The sequence below is a fragment of the Gekko japonicus genome, unplaced genomic scaffold (assembly GCF_001447785.1).
Source record: "Gekko japonicus isolate JY-2015 unplaced genomic scaffold, Gekko_japonicus_V1.1 scaffold913, whole genome shotgun sequence".
Lineage (NCBI taxonomy): Eukaryota > Metazoa > Chordata > Lepidosauria > Squamata > Gekkonidae > Gekko > Gekko japonicus.
Window position 1 is genome coordinate 735,667 of NW_015175383.1, and position 23,333 is coordinate 758,999.

The 23,333-nt window shown below is 45.0% G+C and overlaps 1 protein-coding gene across 1 annotated transcript in view; it reads left to right on the forward strand.

Moving 5' to 3' along the window:
* The window catches only part of MTUS2 (microtubule associated tumor suppressor candidate 2), a 60,222-nt gene that overhangs the window by 15,502 nt on the left and 21,387 nt on the right, over positions 1-23,333 (forward strand). The window contains exon 2 of the mRNA XM_015425585.1: positions 11,899-11,965. Coding sequence (XP_015281071.1) covers positions 11,899-11,965 — 67 coding nt within the window. The remainder of the gene's footprint in view (positions 1-11,898; positions 11,966-23,333) is intronic.

Genomic DNA, 23,333 nt, shown 5'->3' on the forward strand with positions numbered 1-23,333 from the left:
GTGGAGGCGGGGGTGGGGGCGGCGGCACTGCCAGATGCTGCTGTTGGTGGTGGACGGGAGGGGGTTGCGGCGGAGGCTGCGCGTGAAGCATAGGCTGCGATTGATGGTAGGAGGGAGGTGGCAAAGGAGGTGGAGCGTAGGCGGGCGCTTGCGAGGTGGGGTTTTCCGCACTGGATTGCGTTCTCCCTGGTCCCTGGCCGGCCTGTGCCTTCCCCTTTCCAAAGGTGCGTCCTTTGGGTTTCCTTCCTGCTTGATTGTATTGGGCCGCCTTCCCCGTGGAATGGTCATGGGAGGCGTTGGCCGAAGACTGAGCGCCGTGATTAGCGTATGTCACCTCCAGAATGGAGGGATCTTCGTCCTTTATTTGCTTCCTATGACTCTTGGGGGGCTTTAGCGCACCAGCACCTCTCATGGCGATAGAGACTCTCCTAATACGGTTCCGTAACTCTGCCCATGTACCTCTCTGTGGATCGTCCAGCTGAAGATACTGTTTGGCCTGTTGGTTAAGTCCTTTCACTAGCGCTTCTCTGAAGGCGGGCACATTGTAGTTAACGGGGGCAACGGCGCCGTTCACTATCCCAGATACCCTCGCTAGCAGTTGCTTCCTAGCCAAATAGACCTCTGGATCGTCATAGGGACCTTGCTTTTCATTGTGAAAGATTTCGGTCAGACAATACTCAGGATTCAGATAGGTGATCACCTGCGTGATCCATGCCTCTCCTGTGGCTCGAACCAAGTTGCCGGAAGATATTGCTGAATTAATGTCAGCAAGGGCAGTTCCAGTGGCACACTTACGAGCCAACATGGTGAGATCCTCACCTTCCAACCCCGCATAAGAGGTGGTAGCGGTGGTGGCCCACTGCACAAAGTTCTTCTCGGTCAATGGACCGAGCTCTTCAGCAACGGCTTTGCACTCCTCCTGTCGCCAAGGGCGATTCTCCACGACAGTTTTCGTGCGTGGCCTGTTGTTGTTTATGGTCACCGTTTGATTAGTGACGCTCACCGGATTAACCGGAATGGGCTCCGTTGAGTCCGAGTCGTCCTCCGACTGCGAAGCCGGGTCCCGGTAGAGGTCCAGGTCATCCTGCTCAGTAGAGCCATCAGGATGCCTGGCAGGGCTCTCCGTATGGGAAATCCTGCCTCTATCTCTGGGCGTATCGGGCTCCTTTTTCCGGAGTGCGGGTTTCGAGCTAGGAGTCGGGCTAACCTCACCGGTAGGGTCGCGTTTGCGATCTAAGAGGTAGTCCGCAGTGGACTGTGCCTTTCTGAGCTCCTCAGTGACCGTAGTCAGAGCAGTCTCGGCTTGGGCGGCTTTCTCCTGTGCGGCTTTACACAAAAGCTTGGTCTCATGGACCTGGTCGGAGAGAGCCTTTTTGTCCATGACTAAATTGACTCGGTCAGTCCTAAGTTGCTGGATCTCATCGTCAGCAATCCTTTGGGACTCACTCAGCTCTTCCTGAGATTCCAGTCTCCTCTGTTCCAACAGACCCTCATAGTGTGCCTTCTGGACATCCAATCTATTGGCGTGTTCAGATCGCTCCTTCTCAAGAGTGATCTGCAACTTTGCCACGTCCTCTCGAGCACGGGTCTCCAGGGACTTTATGTGAGCGGTCTGTTCTTCCCTGAGGATCCTTATCTCAGATTCATGTCCGTTTCCCAGGACTGTTCGCAACTGGGCCAGATCCTCTCTGGCGCGCTCCTCAAGGGAGTTTAAGCGAGCAACCTGTTCATCCCTAAGGATTCTAATCTCGGACTCGTGTCCGGCTCTCATGGATGTCTGCAACTGTGCCCGATCTTCTCGAGCTTGCTCCTCGAGAGACCGTATACGTGCAGCCTGCTCCTCCTTGAGAGTTCGGACCTGGGAATCGTGCGCTTTCCCTAGGTCTACCGCCAGTTTGGCCAAGTCCTCTCGAGCGAGCTCCTCTAGGGACTGTATATGGGCAATCCGTTCTTCCTTAATTAGTCTGATTGTGGATTCGTGTCCAGTTTTCATGAGCACTATTTGTTGGTCCCTCTCACTCAGTTGTGCCGCTTGATCTGCAATGCGATCTTGAGCCGTGCGCAACTGACTTTCCTTTTCGGCCAGTTGAGCCTTCAGAACCTTGGTGTGGTCCTTGAATGCATCCAACTGTTTGGCCGTCTCCTCCAGTTCATGATTGAGGGATCCTACTTGCTCGCGGGCGGACCCTAACTGGTGATCCTTGTCGACTATTTGGTTAAACAGAGCCTCGATATGGCCTTGCGCTGCATCTAGCTGGGCCATCCAGCTAAGCTTCAGTCGTTCCCATGCTTGTCGGGAGGATACCCATCCTAGTCCGAAGAATAGCACAGCTGTGAGAGTATGCCAAAACATTGGCAGCCAAATGGTGGACGAATCCCACCAAGCGGCAGACTCTAGCACATTGTGCACGAACTGTAGGAACGTATCCTGGCCGTGACTGAACATTGGCGACTGTGCACCCATGATTGGTGTGCGGGGGTAGTGCTCACTCGCGGGTATCTTACAGTGGTATCCGGGTGTCCGAGATGGCTCACGCCGGGTCAGCTGCAAGTATAACCTCGGTGACGGCACTAATTCAGGCAAAAGGGTTTACCCTTTGCACGTGTGGATTTTCCGAGTTAAAGAACGCTGTTCTTCCTCACGGGTTATCCAAGAACCGTGGACAGTGTGACCTTTGCGATCGCACCACCCGTTTAGATCTCTGGCAAACAGGCGTACAGAGATCAAGGCTGTACCTGAGGGTATTTCAACCCTAGGTAGCCTGAGTTTCAGGCTTTGCGGATAAGGAAGAGCTACTTCCTTTCCAGGAGCAACCAGAACCTGGACCGTAGTCCTTGAAGGGTGTTGGAATTCCGGGGGGATCAGTCCCGTTTTCCCTTGGCAGACCCAACTGCGCCAGATAGTGAGGTTTTCCCTACTGGAGAACTTAGCTCCTAGGGACGGGACGGCTACAGCGCGCAGCTTGTGCCGATCCCGTGCGAGTTGTCCTCAGCTCGCTTCGGGGGAGGGAGAATATTACGGGCGCAGCCTCTTGGCTGGGCACCGAAGTCGGGGAGCGTTTTAAGGAGACAGGGGTTTATATGTTCCTGCGTGTATGTAGTGCTTGTGCAACTGGGGGTCCCTAACCAGGTCCTCTTCGTAGTCGCGCCTCGGTGTCCACCCACAACGATAGGATCGGAGCGCGAAACCGAGGATGCTCCTGGGTTTAGAGGGAAAGGGGTAGAAATCCCTCCCGCAGTACAGATGCCACTAAAGGCCAAGCACGCAGACGGAAACCTCTCACACTTCCCTACGCTAGAGCGTCCAAACGACCAGATCGTTTCTCCACGTTTTGGGTCCTTCGGAACCAAATGGTTGGGTACTGGTTCCGAGGGGTCCAAAGGTCGCCTCACACGGGGCACCAGATCTGTTATGCCAACTTCTCCAGGAAATTCCTGGAGACCCAATCCAAGTTATCTACCAAGGAAAATTGGGTGTTTGTGGCTGTGCGTAAGTTCTATACCAGTCTATACAGAGGTCGGATGGCGAATGAGACGCTCGGCTATATCCCAGGAAGTGAGACAACACGCTAGTCCTTAAATAAATGTTGTCTTTACTAAAGGTTTTTCATCAGGCATACAAAATCGGAATCATACAAATTCATACAAGCTCCTTAGTTACAATAGTACATTAGAACAATTACAGCATAGAAAATAACAAAAGCATCAAAATGGGGATGACACAATGGGGCACGGCTATACTCATCTGAGGTCCAGCTGAGGAAGAACTCTCCTCCTTGGAACGCTGGGCAGCCGAAATGCAGCAGCTTGTGAACTCCAAGGCACACAGGTAGGACCAGCCAAACCACGTGTGAGCTCTCTGGGTCGCGACTCCGGAGAACTTAGGTAGTAGAGTCACTTGTAGCACCTTAGTGCACTGCTATGGGGAGGGTGGGTTAACCAGAGAGACAAAGGAGAGTTTCTCCTTAAATAAACTCTTTTTGGGGCATGTGCTATCCAGCCATAAACTATCAAACCCGTCCTCTAAACTATCACTACTGGATGAAGAGGGGGTGACGAGGGGATGACGCTCTCCTGAGGGGTGGTGGCAATATGCAGATCCTACTCCTACATCAAAGGTGCCTTTTGGCAAGGTGTGAATCTTCCGTTCCCATGGACACCTCTTGATTTGCAGATCTGGTTCCTGCTCCAAAGCCATAAACGCTATTGTCTTTAGATCTCCAAACCAGATTAAGGGAGTAGGGTCACTTGCTCTTTCCATTCCAAGAATGCCGGGGTTCGCTGGGGATTTTCCATAGCTCTCCAAGTGGGTGCAATGGCGCGGTGTCTTCTCCATCCCACAGAGTCATGGGATACATTCCAGGGACGCACATGGTCCGTATGTGCAACGGCAGGCCCAGGCCAGCCTATTTCTAGGCAAGCATGAGATGCAGAACAAAGCAACACACAACATACAGCAATCCCTGAATACATAATGCATAGGTATTCATGCTAGAGACACACATAAGCAGCATCACCACTATACAGAAATACAAACATAAGCTCATATAGTTACAATCTTTAGTAGTTATGTACACAAAAGAGTCTGGGCAGATTAGGGTTGCCACCCTCCAGGTGGTGGCAGGAGATCTCCCATTTTTACAACTGATCTCCAGGTGACAGAAATCAGTTCACCTGGAGAAAATGGCTGCTTTGGAATGGGGATTCTATGGCATTGTACCCCATTGAAGTCCCTGCCCTCCCCAAACCCCGCCTTTCTCAAGCTTCACCTCTAAAATTGACTGGGAGGACGGGGTAAAAATCCTATAAATAAATAAATAAATAAATAAATAAAATCTCCAGGTATTTCCCAACCTGGAGATGGCAACCCTAGGGCAGATGCAGATGTCAAGAGGAGCACAGAAAACGAGCTCCCACTCCAGTGCAGTACCACCTTCTGCACAATTGTGAAAGGTAATGGGAGCCCTATACTCCTGAGAGCACCATCCCTATGTGCAGAGAGCCTCAGGCTGATTTCGCACTAGAGCTGCCTCGATGTTGCGCCGCCGTTTGCCCCGATACTATTGGTCAATTTCACACCCGAAACTGCGGGGCTGCATTTTGACTCGCGGCTTCGCCCGATTTCCCCCGCAGTTTCGTGATCCTTTGAGGATCACAAAACTGCGGAGGAAATCGGGCGAAGCCGCGGGTCAAATGCAGCCCCATGGCTTCGGGTGTGAAATTGACCAATAGTATTGGGGCAAACGGCGGCACAACATCGAGGCAGCTCTAGTGCAAAATCAGCCTCACTTTGTCCGCCAAAAACCCTGGCATATTATTATGTCTGGCATACATACGGTTGCCAACCTGTAGGTGGGGCCTTGAGCTCTCCCAAAATTACACCTAATCTCCAGATTACAAGGATCGGTTCACCTGTAGAAAATGGCTGCTTTGCAGGTTAGACTCTATGGCATTATACCCCATTGAGCACCCTGCCCTCCCCAAACCCCACTCCCCCCCCCCCGACTTCCCCCCCAAACCCCCAGGAATTTCCCAATTCAGAGTTGGCAACCCTAGACACAAGCAAGGTTCACACACTTGCCAGGTCTACTGCTGCCAGGGTTTTCAGCCCCTCTGTGAGGGTGGATGGTCCTCTCCCCTCAACTTCCCTTTGCCACTGGCACTTGGAAGGGGGAAAATATGATTGGCCATTGTGCTGACAGTGTGTGAGATCACTTCAGGGAAAACCTGGGGTGATGTCGCACCCTTTGGTGAACTTCCAGGAACTCTTTGGTAAAATCATAGTTTCCAGTGATATCTAGAGAGACCGAACACCAGTTGGCATGACATCTCTTTCAGAGAAAACGCAGAAGTGATTCCTAGAAGAGACATCATGCCATCGCCAACAGCAACCCCCACATCCCTGCCCCTCATATCCCATATGCAGTCTCCCACTACTGTGCCTGGCAACCCTACCTACCGCTATGCCATGAGGGTGAACCTAATACATGCCAGAACTAATGAGGGCTGCAGTAGCTCAGAGGTTAAGACATTGAGCTGCAGATCGGAAGGTCTGTAGGCTGGCAGTTCGAACCCCTAGTGCTGCATGACGGAGTGAGCTCCTGTCTCTGGCCCCAGTTCCTGCCAACCTAGCAGTTTAAAAGCAAGAAATTGCAAGTAGATAAATAGGTACCGCTTCAGTGGGTAGGCAACAGCGTTCCGTGCACCTTGGCATTTAGTCATGCCAGCCACGTGACCATGGAAAGCATCTTTGGACAGCACTGGCTCTTTGGCTTGGAAATCGAGATGAGCACCGCCCCCTAGAGTTGGATTTGACTGGCTTCAAACAAGGGAAACCTTTACCTTACTAATGAGAATAACAATCAACATTTACATAGCACTTCCCATTATAGGGATTATAGGAGTTATGGTAATTAACTGCAGGCTGTGGAAGGTCAGTAGTTCAGCGGTTCAAGACCCGGGTGCCGCAAGACAGGGTGAGCTCCTGTCTCTAGTTCCAGCTCCTGCCAACCTAGCAGTTCGAAAGCAAGAAATTGCAAGTAGATAAATAGGGACCACTTCGGTGGGAAGGTAACAGCGTTCCGTGCACCTTGGTGTTTAGTCATGCCGGCCACATGACCACGGAAACGTCTTCGGACAGCGCTGGCTCTTCGGCTTTGAAACGGAGATGAGCACCGCAACCCTAGAGTCGGATTCGACTGGCTTTCGAGCAAGGGAACCTTTACCTTTACTATGAAGTAAATATTGAACCCTAAAATGAGGGCCTATTTATAGTCAGAGATTCATATATAATTCCTGTACTATATTCTGTTCTTGTGCTTGGTTTAGGTACTCAGGGTTGTAACCACTGTTCCCTCTAAGCTGAGTTAGTGTGAGCTAGCTCACAGGTTTTTAGCCTCCGGCTCACACATTTTTGTCTTAACTCAGGAAGGAGGGCTCCAGAGCAGACTAATTTATGCAGCAGCCAAATCGCCAGCTCACAACTTTCATGCCAGTAGCTCACAAAATAGAATTTTTGCTCACAAGACTCCACAGCTTAGAGGGAACATTGGTTGTAACCCAAGATTTAACCCAAGGAAAGTAAAAAATGTGTGCTTTTGGGGGATCCTCTTCTTATAATTAGAAAGTGTCCTAATTTACAGCCATATATATTTGGGAATCAGACTTTATGGCACACACTGACCTATAAGAACATGACTAAAGCCATTGTTCTTTGACTTTGTCAAGCAGTGTTGCTGGCTCAGCATAATATCACTGAATCAGCAGTCTCAGATAAGCAAGTGTTGGATCGGATCATGTGATTCACAAAGTTGAACTGAGATAACCTGTGCTTTCTCTGCTAGGATGTACTATGTGGATATTCTTACAATTTATCAATTTGTGTAGGCAGGTGCAGCTTTGTGACTTTTGGTTCATCCAAAATGGATGCCATCATTTTAAGGAAAATGTGAGAGGACCGATTTCCACATTTTGTACTTTAGTCTTGCCATCACTTTGTATATTTAATTAAATATTTTTCCTCTCCTTGTCTTGACAATGTCTTACTATAGCAGCTTAATGCTATGTAAGGAAAAGAATAAAGATATTTGTGAATAGAAATGTACCAATTAAACCAGCAAACTGTACAAATAGAAAACCAAACAGATATTTAGAGGTTGGCAGAAGATCATATTCATTTTTATGGCTCAAACAGTATTCTTTGAAGTAAAGCTCTGAGTTTTTAAACTGGGTTTATTTCTGTGTGCATTTAGATGAACACATACAGCTTATGCTGAGTCAGACACTGAGTTGGTCTATCTCAGTGCTATCTCCTTTGCCTGGCAGCAGTTGTCCAGGTTCTTTCACATTGCCTGACCTTTTTAACTGGAGATGCTAGGGCCTGAATCTTCTGCAAGCTAGGTCTATCACTGAGCCACAAAGTCTCGACTGGCTTCCTCCCTCCCTCCCTCCTTCCTTCCTTCCTTCACTGGCAAGTCACAACCAACTAATGGTGACCCCTTAGGGTTTTCAATGCAAGAGATATTCAGAAGTGGTTTGCCATTGCCTGCCTCTACATAGCAACCCTGGACTTCCTTGGTGGTCTCTGATCCAAGTACTAACCAGGACCGACCTGCTTAGCTTCTGAGATCTGATGCCTGCATGTAATAGCAACATGCCTCAGGCTACCCAAAGAGCTTCATCGATAAACAACTTTTACATGTGGCTTTCTCAGATCCAAACTCGGCACAATATCCATTGTGTCACATTTACAAGGACAACATGAACCTTTTAAAGCATGGTGTTCACCACTACTAATGTATTAATGGAAGGTCATTTGCGGTCCAAAAAACATTATCCTGAGGTAATCAGAATTATGGCTGCACAGATACATTAAAAGATCTTATCTACGCATGCGTGAGCTCAGAAGTCTATTATGTATGTTCAGAGAGGGTGTCTAAGTGAAGCTACTCTTATAACCCTTTCTAGTGCAGAGCACAGTACCAGCCACACATGTTGGTTGGGAGTGGTAGACAGGACCCCAAAAGGAGAACATGGCAATTTAAATTCAGTTTTGTAGAATCTATTTTTAAATGTCCTGAATGATATTTTTGTGTGGTAAACTGATCATAGAATCATAGAGTTGAAAGGGACCTCCAGGGACATCTAGCCCAACCCCCTGCACAATGCAGGAAATTCACAAATACATCCCCTTCCACACTGCTGTTTCACACCCAGAAGATGACAAAAAACCTCCAGGATCTCTGGCCAAATCCCAGAGTGGCAATCAGAATCTCCCTGGGCGTGTAAGAAAGGGTCACAAGAACTAAGCACTGAGGCAACCCTTCCTGCCCTCCCTCTCATGATCTGCCTAAGTTCACAGAATCCGCATTGCTCTCAGATGGCCATCTAGACATGCCTTCTTGACCTGGATGGCCTAGGCTAGCCTGATCTCCTCAGATCTCAGAAGCTAAGCTGGTTAGCACATGGATGGGAGACCACCAAGGACGTCCAGGGAGGCTATGCAGACGCAGGCAATGGCAAACCACCTCTGTTTATTTCTAGCCTTGAATACCCTATCGGGTGGCTATAAATCAGTTGGGACTTGAGGTTATTTTTCAACTCCAAGCTGGTAAATCTCTATGATGGCCTGTGTTTTTCTCTTACGATCTTTGCCTCTAAGTTCTTCTCATTGGAATTGTGGTAGACCTCATATTACTATTCTTCTGGCTAATAGATGCAGAATCAGTCCCCAGTCATGGTTCTCTCCCAGATAGCAACAACATATCCAGCTTCATTCCATAACCAAAAAAATAAAAGTAGAGACATCACCCTGCCAACAAAAGTCCACATGGTCAAAGCAATGGTATTCCCAGTAGTCATGTATGGCTACGAGAGTTGGACTATAAGGAAGGCCAAGCGCCGAAGAATAGATGCTTTTGAACTATGGTGCTGGAGAAGACTCTTGAGAGTCCCTTGGACTGCAAGAAGATCAAATCAGTCAATCCTAAAATAAATCAACCCTGATTGTTCCCTGGAAAGCCAGATAATGAAACTGAAGCTCAAATACTTTGGCCACCAAATGAGAAGGGAGCACTCACTGGAGAAGACCCTGATGCTGGGAAAGATTGAAGGTCAAAGAAGACGGGGACGGCAAAGGTTGAGATGGTTAGACAGTGTCATAGATGCAACAAACATGAAGTTGAGCAAACTTCAGAGGACGGCGGAAGACCGGAAGGCCTGGCGTGATCTGGTCCATGGGGTCACGAAGAGTCAGACTCGACTGCGACTGAACAACAACAAAAATTCCTGTCACAATTCACATATGACACTTCAGTTTCCAGAGGTTCCTGTAAACCTCTCTTTACTGCTTACCAATACAGTGGTTGAACTTTTATTGTTTTTTATTCTTGAAAAGATATTGCTGCTTTGCTGTCCAGGAGATATATTTATAGCTTGCTGGTTTAGTTTTTCTAATCATTGTGATCCTGCCTAGTGTGGAATGTTTCTTTGTCTTATCCTTTGCAAGAGAAAGAACGGTAGTGCAATAAGGAAGCAGTGTTATGATCTTTCTTGCTGTTGCTTCTGGTATCTATTATACTAAATCACACCCAGGTGGGCTTTCCTTCATCATCTTCTGATGATTTATACATCTGTTGTGAAATATCTCTCACTAAATATCTTCATGTTCTAACAAGGATGTTTCAGTTTTGTCAGGATAAATATGTTTTATGTTGTCTTGTCCAATAATTTGAAGTTCTCTGCTATGAAAGATGGCATGAAATGCGCTTGTTATTTTACCTCATAGGGACTAATAAAATGGCACCATAAATCAGGGGGATTGTAGGCCCAAATGTTGGTATTATGCATACTAATGCTTACAAGAATCTTGATTCCCTCTTTTAAATATCAAGAGCCCTGGGGTGGATGGAAGAGAGGCTGAGGGGGATTTGTTTTTAGTCAATAAAAAAATTCATTACAGATTGTTGTATAACCATACTTCAAAAATTAAACAGTAACAGTATTTATCTGTCCCATTTTTTTTAATCTGCTGTTTCTTTGTAACGAAATTAAAGGTGGGACTGGAGTGAACCTCCCCCTCCAAGCCCAACACTTTATTCTTTATTCCTAGTTCACATTTACATAGAATTCTTGATCCATTTAGTTTGTACTACCCTCCGATATCAAGGCCCCAGAATAAAATAATAAGGTCTGAAGTATACCATGGTGATATGTAGGACATAAACTTTTCACCATCAGGATTTATAACTTTGCTAGTAGCACTTCAAAACAGCTGTGGGAAACATAATATGCAGTCCTAAGCATATTGAATCCTAAGCATATGTACCCAGAATCAAATATTATTGAGGTCAATGGGTTGTACTCCCTAGTAAATGTGCTTAAGATTGCAGCAGAGTTGCTAACTCTGGCTTGGGAAATTCATGGGGATTTTACAGTGGAGCCTGGGGTTTAGGGAGGCAGGGACCTCAGCAGGGCATAAAACTGCAGCGTCCACCCTCCAAAGCAGCCATTTTCTCCAGGGTGACTGATCTCTGTAGTCTGGAGATCAGTTGTAATTCCAGGAGATCTCCAGCCCCCACCTGGAGGTTGGCAACCCTAGATTGCAGTCATAATCTGTATATCACCCGTTATTACATTTGTGTCTGACTTTTCCTCTGAGTTTTTATTTATTTATTTGATTTATATCCCGCCCTTCCCGCAAGCGGGCTCTGGGTGGCTCATATCACAATGATACACATGATTCCCTCCTCCATTTTTTCCCTTCACACCAAGCCTGTAATGTGTAGATTCAGCTGAGAGATTGTTACTGGCCCAAGATCACCCAGTGTTAAACAAGGACTTGAGCACAGGTCTCACTGCTTTTAGTCAGGCATACTAACTATTACACCATATCATGTCTATGTAATAATATTTATAATATTAGTTATGTGTATTTTACTGGTTCTACAATCACAATCTACACAAGGTAGGGTACAATAAAATATTTAGCACGCAAAAGAATGATCAAATACATGGAAAGAACATAGATGGTTTTTGTAAGTACTAGTATTCATTTTTATGTGTTAATTACCTTTCCATCCCTTCCTTTCTCTGATGTGTTTGGTGCGGCATACGAGGCACTTAACATATAATGACTATTTCTTTCCCCAAATTGTCTGAATTCCAGACTATATCAGTTGCTAATGCTATACTTGTGAAGAATGCAGCTTTTTCCAAGCAGTAACTTGGTGGATATAATATTTAACATTGAAAATTACAACTGTATGTAAGGTTAACTTCGACAACAATGAAGAATAAAACAAAACTAAAGAATTTACCTAATCAGGCTTAGCAGATGAACATGTGCAAGTTCTTAGCTGGGATAAATCAAGCCACTACATGTGTTCTTTGTCTTAACAGAATGAAAATGCCCTTGTGAAAGAAAAGGAACTCTCAGCTGAACTTGCAAACATCAAAGATGAAGTCGGTAAGTGGAGATGCTTTATAAGCAGTGGGTTTTTAATGTCCTTTTTTCCAGATATTTCTTGAAAGGTTATTTCTTGTACCGTGGTTCATTGCAATCTGTGTAAATCTAACAAGGCATCATTTTAAGCACCGTGACAGATTTTTATGGCCTGACTGGGAACAATAATTTTGCCTCTTTGTTGTTATTAGACAGGTTGATAACCATACAGACTGAAGGTAATTATGCATTATCTTTACCATTCACAGATGGTAACAGGTAAATTTGTATTGTCTCCTTTCAGATAGCATCTATACCCATTGCAAAGGCTGACTGTGGAACTCAGGTCATACTAAGACTGATTGGACATGATATTCACAGATGTGGTTATTTGCAGGTGTAATTACATGAGAAATTCCAATATGTTTAAAGTCAAGCTATCTCTTCTTCCCTCTAATTCATCCTTACAGTGTATGGTGGCATGAGCATCATATTCTACTCTGTGATGCATTTGGATACATACTTTTCTGCAAGTAATTTTTCAACTACATGCATCCGTGGTCCCACTCAGTAGTTAGTTCTTGGCCTTTCCCCCTTCCTGTTCTGTTTCTTACATCTGTAAGTAATAAGTATACATATCTTTGTTTTATTTAACTTCATTTATATCCTTCCTTTTTCCCTAATGGGAACCCAAAACAGCTTATGCCCCACTGATATCCCTCTCTTCCCCAAAGCCTGCCCTCCCCATGCTCCACCCCCAAAATATCCTGGAATTTTACAATCCAGAGCTGGCAACCCTGATCCAAGGTTACACAGCACGCTTCCATGGCAGAGTGGAGATTCGAAACCAAGTCTCCTCGTTCCTAGTCCACCACTCTAACCCCTATTACTAGACAACCTAAGGCCATAAAATTGCTATCTCCAAAAGCTATAAGTTATTATTCACCATTGTTATCTTTCCTAACTATTTATTTATTTATATAGGTTCATTTATAGTCCACCTTTCTCACTGAGACCCAAGGTGGATTTCAACTAAAAACAATAAAACAGTAGAAACAATGTAATATGTACAACCAACAAAATTAGAGAACACTGCACCAAAATGCAGGATTACGGGACTGGGGAGAAATGCAGTGAAACACATTCGACAAACCAAGTAATAAGGCTAGATTACAAAACTGCAGGAGAATGTGAAAAAAATGTGAACAATGACACCCACCTTAAATTCAACATTCACCACAACTCCAAATGCCCTCCTAAACGGTTCTCCTTTGCACATTCTGAGAAACAACAGAAATGTGGGAGCCTGCCTGGCCTCCTCAAGCAATCCATTCTCCCAGGTGTGAGAAACATACAGAGGAAGCTCAGATATGGACTGCTCTCGGTCTTGCTCATTTTCCCTTCAATGGGAGCTAAGCAGTGCTTCATTTCTAAAATGTAAGCTGCCTGAGCTCACAAAGCATAACTTCTAAAATGCCGAGGCATTCATTCCAATCCTAGATTTATCAGTAATGTTGAAAAATCACTCTGTACTCAGAGGCATTCCCATCTTTTCCCCGTGACTTCTCTCCTTTTAATTTAAAAGTACATTTAAATGGAAGTCCCCATCTATATACAATTCCATTATTCTTCAACCTATCCATCAAAAACCTTAAATTGCGCCTTTTTTGGAGAGAAAGGGGTAGGGGTAGGATCTCTTGGAATAATTGAGTTGTTTCATCACTTATTACTAATGATCATGTCTTAGTTTGTTCACTATTTCTTCTTTCTTTCATAAAGATTCAAAAGATACTACCATAGCATGACATACTTGCCTGCTTCTCACACTATCTTTGAGTTAATCCTATAGGCTCTACTAATCTTTACTCCCTCCTTCAAAACACACCTGCAAATAAATTTTCTAAGTAAGCAATTAAATATTCTTCCTCCCGTTCTTTAGTACTCCTCAGCTCCAACAATGCTCTCCTTAGTTTATTATCAAGTTCTTCCAGTTTTTCCTCTAATTCCAAGGTTTTGTCATCATTTCCATGTGAAATTGCCTCATTGATCATGCATTTTGAATCTAGCAATTCCACTTTTGTTCTAGTGGATCAATTTGTATCTGCTGATCTTTAACTTCACATAGTTTTTAAAGAATTTCCTCTGGTTTTTCTCTGTTGATTCTAACCTCTTATGTAAAAATTGAAGTTTCCTTTCAAAAGTTTGAGTAATAGTTATTTCAAAATTCTTCAATTCATTCACAAAAAGTTCTCAAATACTATTCTAGAGAGAGGGAAGGTGATTCAGGTGATGAGGAACTCATTTCCTCATCACCTGAATCACCTTCCCTCTCTAACTTAATACTCTAACATTAATACTCTAACAACCTATTCTTTTAAAATCCACTTAATCAATTAATTAATTAACTCCACTTAATCAACAGGCGCGAGATAAGCCTGATAACACACCGGCTCCTATGTGTGACAGAAACAGCTGCTGCCAGAAGTGCAATCTCCCCTCTTCCCTCCCCATTGCTTCTCATGGTCTAGAGTAGACCCATTGCATTGAAAGCTCAGTCTAGGCTAAACCCCAATATTTCCAGGAAACAAGGGAGTACACATGTAGGCTCCATAACAAGTACTTTTAAAACCCTGGTTTAAGGTATTTAGGTCTCCTTATGCACCAGCATGTCTTGGGGAAGTACTAGAAAAAGAAAAGAGACAGTTCTGATTTCACAAGTTCACTTTTATTGATTACCAAGAGGGTAGAGAATGGCAAGAAAAGAGAAAATGTAAATGCAATGCAAAACAAAGCAAACTACCGTGCGAGCATTTGTTATGTCATCTTGCAACCCACTCCATAGATAGCAGTGTCAATCCCACCCAAGTGTGGCTGCATGAACAATATCTCTAGCAGAGGAAAAAATAGCAAGATAAGGGATGGGATGGGAAGGGAAGGGGGGGGAGAAGAGGGATTGAGTGCCCATCTGGAGATTGGGAGGTGGTACAACAGTGAAGGGAGGCAGGAGTTGGAAAGGGGGTTCTGGGATAGGGATGGCCAGAGGAGGGCTCACTGCATAGAGGAGGCACAGGTGAGAGGAAGGGGAGGAAGTGGTTGGGTGAGAAGAACAGAGGACAAGAATGTGGCCAGTGGCCAAGAGGTTGGTAAAGGCTTTTGAAGGAAGACAGTTCTGGAGACCTGCAGAAGAAAGAGAAGGTACAAGTGGGGAGAAGTGACCGAGAGAAGGCAGAGTAATTAGCGGAGAGAGGAGCTAGGTCATTTGTTGTTTGAACCTCGAGGTTGGACTACTGCAATGCTCTCTACATGGGGCTGCCCTTGGTGCAACTCCAGAAGCTGCAGCTGGTGCAGAATGTGGCGGCCAGGCTGCTGATGGGCCTCCCCAGGTGGGAGCACATCCAGCCTGTGCTTAAGACTCTGCACTGGCTTCCAGTAGCATTCCGGATTCGCTTCAAGGTGCTGGTTTTGACCTTTAAAGCCCTTTATGGTCAGGGACCAGCCTACCTTTCCCTATATGTTCCCCAGAGAGCACTGCGATCAGGATCCCAAAACCGCCTGGACCTCCCTGGCCCTAAGGAAGTCAGGTTGATGGTAACCAGGACGAGGCTTTTTTGTTTGCAGCTCCGGCCTACTGAAACGAGCTTCCTGCCGAGATCAGGGCCCTGCGGGACTTGTCACAGTTCCGCAGGGCTGTGAAAACAGAACTTTTCAGGCAGGCGTTCCGATAGGAGTGACGTTCTACCAGCAGCGCCCTGTGCAAACTCCGATCCTATACGACCTAATGGGGCGGTACCGCCGAATGTGTCCCTAAATTGCACTTTAGTTTTATCACCGTCTAATTTTTTTATATTGATTGGTTCTATATTTTATATTGATTGGTTGTATTTTAACTGATGTTTTATATTTTATACTTACTGTGAATGTATACTGCTTGTCAGTTCGTGGAAGCCGTCCTGAGCCTGCTTGGCGGGGAGGGTGGGGTAAAAGTGAAATAAATAAATAAATAAATAATTTAAATCGCCTTGCAATGTGCGTAATGCTAGTTAGCACATGCAGTGTTAGCACATCAGCACAACTGCCCAGGCGATGAATCTTGGGCATATGAGGCAGCTGAAAGTCCAGGCGATGGACACATGCAGTAGTTCATAGTACACTCTTCTACCCCACTAGTATCCCTCTGCACAGAGACAAGACACGCCTAACAGCCCACAGGTGTTACTACTGTTTTGTAAGAAAGCAAGTTCTACTTAGGAGCCCTTTCTGACCATGGAGGTGGAGGGGGAATTAGCTATTCCTTAGAAGGAGTTGCTTGGTTGTTGTTGTTTTTTTGCAATATTTCCATAACAACGTGTTTTCTCTGACCTTTCCTTTTATTATTCCTTCTAGTGGTGCCACTGTGGATTGTTGGACTAATCCAATCACTGCATTATACAGGCACTTCTGGTACATTTGTGCCTACTTTATTTCAGTCTTCTCAATTATATGAGTTAATCTTCCCACAGACAGCAGATCATTATTGCTGTAAGTGTCAATTAAAGCAAAGAAAATCCTACTCCCAGTGGGGCTTACCATTCCGTAAGTGTTGCAGCCTTATTGATTATTCATAGAAGGGGCTAACCCACTGGGAACTTCTGATGTGCAAGTCCCAATGCAAAGAATGGAAGCTGTATCAGTGTACATGATGGGTTCTACCATGACATTCCCATCCACTTAAGGGGTATGTTGTATGCATGACAAAGCTGTCTCACATACCCACCCACCCCGAACATTTCATCCTTTGAAGCAACACTTGATTGTTAATCGACTTAAATGTTGCTATAAGGTCCAGCATGGTCAGGAAGGTCTGTTGTTCATCGGCCTAAGGATCTGATGGTCAACTAGATTCACAAATAGCGAGCCAGTCTGGTCCTTAACACCAGGTGAGGGACCCACACACCCTGTTTGGCGTCACCTCCCAAGTTTTTGCAGTCCAGGGAATAATTCTTGCCATTTCCAAAGGGGAGATAGTGTATTATGTGCTTTACATCCTTGCATAACCTCTTTGTAATTGGAGAGCGAGAGAAATCGGGATTGGGCTGGGGGTCACTACAGAACTGTGTCCTGAATATGCCTTCTCCCACCATACATTCTTCTTATTAATTTATCTGCAAACATTTTATCTCACATTTCTATTAAAGAATCAAAACTGGTTAACTAACAATTAAGAAATAGAAGTAACATTTCATATTAGAACAGTTAACAGAGAAACACATATTTTAGCTAAACAACACAATAAACATAGAAGAGAGAAAGAGAAGAAATTGGATTTATACCCTGCCCTTCGCTACCCGAAGGAGTCTCAGAGCGGCTTACAATCCCTTTCCCTTCCCCTCCCCACAACAGACACCCTGTGAGGTAGGTGGGGCTGAGAGAGCTCTCTCAAGAACTGCCCTTGAGAGAACAGCTCTGAGAGAACTTATGACTGACCCAGGCCCGTAGCTAACATGGGGCCCATGGGGCCTGGCCCCCTTGTGTTTCTTCTGGGCCCCCTCCCTCCAGGGCTGCCCCCAAAGTGCTCCAACTTACCACCTGCACTGTACTTCCATTTAATTAGCTGGCGGGCCCCCCCAAGGCCCCCTCCCAAAGAATTCCCTAGCTATGGGGCTGGACTGACCTAAGGCTGAACATAGGCTGAAAACTTGTTGGAAGGGGAAAATGTTTGCCTGTTTCCTAACGAAAGCAAAGCAGATGGTACGTGAGCCTCCCAAGGGAGGGAATTCCAAAATGCTTGGGGAGAGGCATCGAAAAGGTTCTTTTAGGCTGCGGTCGCACACACGAAATAATCCACTTTCAATCCACTTTCAGTGCACTTTCCAAGTGGATTTGCCCAGTGCAAACAGTCAAATCCAGTTGGAGCGTGCCCTGAAAGTGGATTGAAAGTCGATTATTTAGTGTGGGTGACCACAGTCTTAGTGAATGTCTGCCTGGATCCACCTGTAACACTGACCTGAGCCTCGCTTTATTGGCTGATCTTAAAGAACAGGAGTGTCGATACAGGTTAGACCAGGGGTTCCCAACATGCTGCCCATGGTGCCCGCCAACACCTTTCTTGGTTCCTACCAAGTGTTTTTAGCAAGTGCGTGGGGCCATGTGGGGCTCAGAGGCAGCAGGCCACTGAAGATCTGATTGGCTATGCAGATTCAGACAACACTGTTTCAGTGACAGCTGCCTCCACGCTGTTTCTGTTTTCTCTTTCTCATCCCTCATTCCCAGTCTATTTTAATACGTTAATTTAAAACCATTAAAGCGGTTTTACCATAGAGTTTCCATTGATTTCTGGAGCTATCCTATATCACTTCCATTTTTTTTTTAACCAGAAGTGATGTGATGGAAGTGATGTAATTTTTCCTGCCACCTTTCAGAGCAGTGGTGGGCAACAGCAGTGGATGGGATAAAGTACCCTGATCCGGAGCTTGACAGCCCCAGTGGGTGCGTGACAAAGCTGTCTCTCCTATGGCAGCCATTTTGTAGTTACACCCACTTTACTGTGTCAGGCTCAAGAAGATCAGGGACAGGCTCCAACCTGGGGAGCATGTGCCCCCAGAGGGGCTGCAGAGTTATTGCAAGGGGGCTGCCAATCCATATGCACACTAAGCATTGCCATTTTGATCTTTTTGTCAGTAGGCATTTTCTCAGTCAGTGGATACTAGCAGTACAACTACCATCATTTGGAGGATCTGCAAAATGTTTTGATGTTAAAAATGGGGTCCTCCTACTCAAAGAGGTTAGGAACTACCAAATTAGACATTCACTCAAAAGAGACCGTCTTCAAAGAAGATAGTTTCAGGAACGTAGTCCTGTTGGCCTGCAGTAGAAGAGCTAGATTTGAGCTCTTGGAGACAAACAAGATTTTGGGGGTAAAAGCTTTCAAGAGTCAAAGCTCCCTTCATCAGACAGCTAGTCTCTAAAGTACTAATGGAGTTGAATCTAGCTCTTCAAGGAAAATAGTCCACTACAATATAAGGTGAGGGGGATAATGTTGGCAATCAAGCTGGGAATGTATAATTGGGTATTGAGCATGTGTACCCAGTTTCATCTCGATATCTCAATATTCAGCAACATTATTACATTGTAAACACGCAAGGTTACCCAAAAAAATGGCATACGAAAGAGAAGAATGAAACCTAAATCTTCCCTTCAACCCATAGTTATGCAAGAGACTTCTCTGGTGTCACCATCCAGTCTGATGCACCTCTGGAGGATAGAGACCTTGAATGGAGCCGTGCCCGGGCCAATGGGTCTTGACCTTTGCGCCAATACACTCTGAGAGGGATAGAAGCAATGTTCCACTGGTGACATTTCTCTTTTCCTCCTTGTTACAAGCAGAAACTCATTCTGAGTGGCCTCTATCTGTAGGTCACACGGAAAGGGAAATTCTATCAGCTTGTGCTAGAAAAACGTTGTGATGGAAAGTGCCTGGAGAAGCCTGTCAGTCCAGTAAATGTTGTTTTGTATGAAAGTCACACTTGGCCTCTAAGCCAGAAGTGAGACATCTAATGGGAATAAAACAAATATCCTGGCCCACCATGTTGATAGGATGTTGTTTTCGTTTGCGTACTCTGATAGCTTTATGAGTCACAGGTGGAGTTTCCTGTCACTGTTGAAATGTTTATATGTACTTTAGGAGACTTGAGCTTGTTCTTGTCTAAGGTGGGGGGGGGGTGTTATTTTTCACAGCTTCATTAAACTTTTTAGTGGTGCTGCTTTGGAACTGGCTGGCCTTTGCAGCTAACAGATATGTAGTTTGTAAAGGGTATACTGCTATACCGGTTGTTGGCATTATCTTTCATTGTGTAGAACTGGAGGAGGGAAGGCGGCACGGTATAGCCCAATCTTGTCAGATCTCGGAAGCTAAGTAGGGTCGGTACTTGGAGGGAAGACTGTTGTACATATTAGATTCCATGTCAAAAATGAAATCAAATGAGGAGGAAGTTCTTGTATTTTATTGTAATGAAATATGGAAAACAGTTAGGCCAAAGGACTCATCAAAACTGACTGCTTTCTTCTCAGCATAATCAGGAAAAATGCCTCAATTAATAGGAAAACAAATAGACCAAATAGTTAACCAAAAATTGACAACTTTCTTCTTTTTCTTCTTCATCTTCTCCTTGAGCATATTCTGAACATATTCAGGAAATACATGATATTTTATACATGGACTGACATCATCAAGAAAACAATATTCAAACAGCATAATTGGTTACAAAAGACAGTGGTAATTTGAGTAATAATCCTCTGATTGGCCAGATACAAAGAAACATATATCTACGTCAAACTAAGTGTTCACTTAACCTAACCTAAATGATAATGGGCAAGGATTCTTCATATCAGACTAAAATCTTATCTGACCCAGACATTGAAAGGTTTGCCCTAAGAACTACAGAATCATGAACTTTGTACCTATTATGTTGTCTGCTAACAATATCAGACCTACAAGAGCAAAGCCTTCTATATAACAGGCCTTTCTAACATCCTAATAAAATATTACTTAAAGAATAAATCTATAAAAACCAGAGAAATATGAATATGAACAATCAAGAAGAAAAAACCTATATATGAAAATCTTTATATTCCCATTCATACTACAAGACCACCAAGGAAGACTCTGTAGAGGAAGGCCATGTCATCCTATCTCTGCTTCGCATGTGCCTTGAAAGCCCCTTGCTGGGGTTGCTATAAGTCAGCTACAACTTGTATATAGAACTGGCATGGGCATTTTGTAGACAAATAAAAGCAGCATGAAAAGTATGTCATGATCGGATGAATATTTGCATATTCAAGTCCATGTGTGTAACAACGTGCATACTATTTTCCTGACTGTGGTTGATGCCAACCATATTACATTTTGGAAAATTTATTTTTACAATTCAACCCAAGATTCTGAAAATTCTTATAACATATTTCAGACTCATGTCACTGCCTTATGCCGCTCAGCTCTGGCAGGCACATAGTGACAGACCAAGCATATTAGAAAGTTGCCTCATCAGGAGAAGTCTGCATAAGTTCTGTGCCTGCTAGTATGGAAAGCATTGTGTGAAAACTTGTTTTTTGGACAGTTCTCCTATACTCTGTTGGATGATTGTTTGCAGTCCAGAAGTGAAGATCAGGTCTGTTTGCAAACCAGAATCCATCAGTTGGTTCAACAGCAGACCATCAATTAATGGTTGGGCTCAGGAACTACTGCTACAAGAAACTAAGATGAAAATTGCACTTAATTTGTATAGTCATCGCTTATGTGCATATGTGATTGTGCAGATTTAGAAAACCTCATTCTGACCCCAGTGCCACATTCAAGTGACTCTTCTTCATGGATTTTGGTTTTCGTACTTTAGTTCTATATTATTGCATCCTGTGCCAGTCTCATTAGAGAAACTGTTGAAAGGCAGGTTTCATTATGGTATCAATTTAAAGCTTGAGTGGTTTTCAGTTATAATGAATCCCCAGTTGTCAGTATGAGCCCGTTTTGATTTTATTCCAGTAGTTTCACACCACAATGGATGCCAACATGGAATATAACATGGAGCACTTTATTGAAACCCTTTATTGAAACCCATAGTGGAAAAGGAATTTTGAGAAAAAAGACCAAAGGGAACACATTATGCTCTTTTTGAAGGGTCAAGATTTGCAGTGGATCCCGGTTTTGCAAAGTTATCTTCCCTTCCCAGCATTAAAGGACAGAACCATTAAGGATTGTGAATTTTTCAAAAAGTTGGAAAGTCTAACAGAGTTTGTACCTCTGATGCCCAAACATCTTTGCATCATTTGGGTAGCGATTGGATGAGAATGTTTTATTGCATTATTTATTCATGTAACTAGCTCAGAGATGACCTTCCAGTGTATCTAGAACTGTGTTAAAGATCGATGCAGACACCTCCACCACCTCCCCACTGTGCAGTGATTTTTGCAGTCACCATGTGTTAAGATCTTTCTGTAGCATTGGTTAATTTGAAGGGTACCGTGGAGGTTTTGCTTCCAGAAAAGCACAATGATTTAGTTTGCTGATGCCTCGTCCAGTGTGGCAACCTCCTGGACTCCCTATTAGGGTGCTGTAGAACATGACTGTAGAAACTCCCCCCCCCCCAAGTCTTACATACCCTTGGATGTTCTGGTCCTCCCTGTGAGAATCCGATCATGTTGATTGCACGGCAAGAGAAAACAGGAGGGATGACATTGCAGCCATAGAGATCTCACTTCCTGTTGCCATATCCATGATGCCCCAGGAATTTCCCCAACCTCTATGGTCATTGGAGGAATTCCTAGAGCATTGTGCGAGGCCCACCTCCCTCTAAATGCTCCCAGGATTGCCAGGTGTAGGCTTGACTGGTGTACCCAATTAGTGCATTGATTTTTTCCAACCAAAGGAATTTTGATTATCTTTTCTTAAGCCCTATATTCCTTAGTGTTCCTGGGAGGTTGGAAAAACCCAAGACTCCACTTGGCAATGCCACCCCTTTCCCTTACTCTTAGGGTTGCCAGGTCTTTACCCCGTGCCGTGCCAGTGGGGGGTGGGAGGAAGTTTTCCAGGAGTGGGGGGGCCAGTAACTCTATGGTAAAATTGGACTCAGGCCATAGAGTTTTACCCAAAAACCAGAGCATCACAGGACAAAATCCCCAGTGTGATGATGCCACTTCCACGTGATGTGATCACATCAGGGACATTGAGTGGGTGTTGTGCCTGTTGGAGGTGGGGTTTCCCCGCCAGCCACATGTCCAGCAGCAGGCAGGAGCCTGCAAAATCAGGGGATACCCCACTCCTGCCTGGAGACTGGCAACCCTAGGAGGAGGGTATCTAAAACAAACTGGGTAGCAGGGCTATTTTTGGGCAGGAACGCATAGGAACGGAGTTCCGGCTGGCTCCCAAGTTGGCCACACCCAGCAGGAACACATTAGCATAATAGACCACACCCAACAGAAGAAACTGATTAGGATTGGCTACATTAGGGGTGTGTGGCCTAACATGCAAAGGAGTTCCTGCTACAAAAAAGCCCTGGGTTTTGACAACAAACAAGGTAAATAGAATAAGAAGCAAAAGGTGGGTGTGGCTGGATAACCACACTTCTGGTAACATGGGGGTGCAGCCTAATGCGCTAATGAGCTGTGCTGTCAGGGGTGTGGTCTAATATGCTAATGGGTCTCTGCTGTTGGGTGTGGCCTATTATGCTAATGAGTTCCTGCTGGGCTTTTTCTACAAAAAGAGCCCTGCTGGGTAGTAACTATCGCCACCATCTACCAAACAGTATCTTCCACTGGACCAATTTGCACATCCAGGACTCCACTACTGTGTTTTCATTTAGAGGCTTAGCTTAGGTACTGCGTCTCCCACTCAGTTCCTACAAGCGAGCACAGGCAGGCTTAT